This window comes from Pinus tabuliformis, chromosome 9 (genome assembly GCF_031772625.1).
Source record: "Pinus tabuliformis cultivar Carrire ecotype Pingquan chromosome 9, CPIR1, whole genome shotgun sequence".
NCBI lineage: Eukaryota > Viridiplantae > Streptophyta > Pinopsida > Pinales > Pinaceae > Pinus > Pinus tabuliformis.
The window spans coordinates 1,147,249,718-1,147,251,613 of NC_142307.1; the positions used below are offsets into that span (position 1 = coordinate 1,147,249,718).

General features: G+C 37.8%; 1 protein-coding gene across 1 annotated transcript; it reads right to left on the reverse strand.

The window, feature by feature from the left end:
* Window positions 1–211: 211 nt before the first annotated feature.
* LOC149152695 (glyoxylase I 4-like) lies at window positions 212–1,672 on the reverse strand. Its single transcript, XM_089440851.1, has 3 exons — window positions 1,415–1,672; window positions 1,184–1,289; window positions 212–824 (listed from the first exon to the last, which is right to left on the reverse strand). Exons 1-3 carry the CDS (start codon window positions 1,585–1,587, stop codon window positions 495–497), a joined length of 609 nt encoding a protein of 202 aa, XP_089296977.1. The 5' UTR covers window positions 1,588–1,672; the 3' UTR covers window positions 212–494.
* Window positions 1,673–1,896: the final 224 nt, after the last annotated feature.

The following is a 1,896-nucleotide window of genomic DNA, read 5'->3' on the forward strand; positions in this document are numbered from 1 at the left end:
CAAATTCAATTTGACAAATTCTATTTCGAACTTGGTAACAAAGAGTAACTCGAACATCGTGACAATGAGTAACACATGAGAAGAAATCTCCCGCGTTTTAAATTATTTTCAAAGTTTATCAATTTTATGATTTTGCCAATCTTTTTTTTTTTATGTCTCTTACCACATTGTAAATTGTCTACTGACATTTAGAGTGGCATAAGGCAGAATTTTATTTAGGTTTTGGGTTAGCACGTCCATGACGTCAGAGGGGACAAAAATCGTACGAACAAAAAGAAAACAAAGCTGCATGAGGCTATTGCTCGTTTAGGAATATTCATAAAAATAGGAGATATACACGGCTAGCAATTATTTTGTTGGGCTCAAGTCTCAGAAGACATGTGAAACAACAACATCACGGTGTGATTATTGATCTTTGTTCTAAAAATAATATCCGAACTAATCTTTAATTAATAGAAATTTGGAAAAATATTGTCGACTGTGAGGCTGGGAATTTACACAGCAAGCTCCTTTTGTCTTGGGCTTGCACTCACAAGAATCATCTGCTCCATCAGTGTTGACTGAACTTGCGTACATATCTCTTTATTTTGGAAGCAAGTGGATGGATTCCGCGGTTTAGAAGGCAATTCCAGATTGCAGGACGATGCAGACCCCACGATGGGCTCCACTGGAAGATTCTCACAGTTGCAGATCTCTATCATATAGCAATCAGGGTCATGGAGAAAGAGCTGATCCACATAAATCCCTCCTTCCTCCACGATTCGTTTCACATACTTGGTGTTCATTTCTTGCAACTTTCTCTCTACCTCCTGCACATCATCGCACTGCAATTCCAAACACATGTGAAACTCAGTATAGTCATCTACAGAAATCACTAGGAAAATCCGCTGGTATTTACCAATTATACATGTAGTTATTTTACAGCCCAAACCAAGTCAATCAGTCAATTATAAAGTTAGTTATTTTACAGCCCAAACCAAGTCAATCAGTCAATTATAAAGTTGAAATTTTGCTTATTTGAATATATAAAATATTTAAATAATATTTACTCATAAAAAATTTGCAAGTGAGGAAATTAGATTTCTATGCTCATGTCAGATCCGCATTTAAGCTTACCAATTATACATACAGTTATGAATCTCTGCAAGTGCATCTTGCAGGATAATATAGGTGAATAATATACCTGAAATGAGATGTGATTGTCTCTTGGATTGATTTCAGTTTTCTTGGGTACTTCCACCGGGTTCGGAGACTGCAGCAAATGGATGCCTATTCCGTAATTAAAGAGCCTGCGAAAGTATAAACCAAAAATTATAAACAACAAACATCTTGCTCTGATTTAGGTATTTTTTTCATTTTGGAACAAATACCTAAAATGTGAATGTAAATAGCAAAGAGAAATGAATGTAGTTACCAGGCTCCATCAAATCCAAACGATCCAGGTCTTTTAACGGGAATGAAACCCAGGATGTCTCCGTAAAATCTAATGGATTCTTCTATGGATCTACAAACGAGGGAAATATGATTCAACGACCTCAGAGAGAGGGGTCCTGATCTTGATCTTGATACTCCTCCGTTGTTCACCATTCTCGCAAAGAATGAATGTGATATCTGAAGAAAGGTGGGACTGGGCAACAAGAAAACGCAGAGATGAGAGGAGGCAAAGAATGAATGTGTTGTGAGAAGCTGAAAGGGGCAACATATAAACGGATGAAAATTGAGTTCATCATGCCATTAAGTGACATGGTACGGACGCGGAACTATCTCTCCATATTCACGTGAATAATGTGCGATGACAGCGTGTACAGGTCGCTGTCCGAGTGTGATGGAACGTGAAATCTCATCAACTCATTTCAAACTGAAACGTCCGGGTCCAGCAACAGCTCATTCCTTTAG

Excerpts from the sequence above, each read along its gene's own strand:
- LOC149152695 (XM_089440851.1), bottom strand. The coding sequence starts at position 1,587 with ATGGTGAACAACGGAGGAGTATCAAGATCAAGATCAGGACCCCTCTCT. Across the intron at positions 1,290-1,414 it reads TTTGGATTTGATGGAGCCTG|GCTCTTTAATTACGGAATAG; the intron begins GTAACTACATTC and ends ATACTTTCGCAG. Across the intron at positions 825-1,183 it reads ACAATCACATCTCATTTCAG|TGCGATGATGTGCAGGAGGT; the intron begins GTATATTATTCA and ends TTGGAATTGCAG.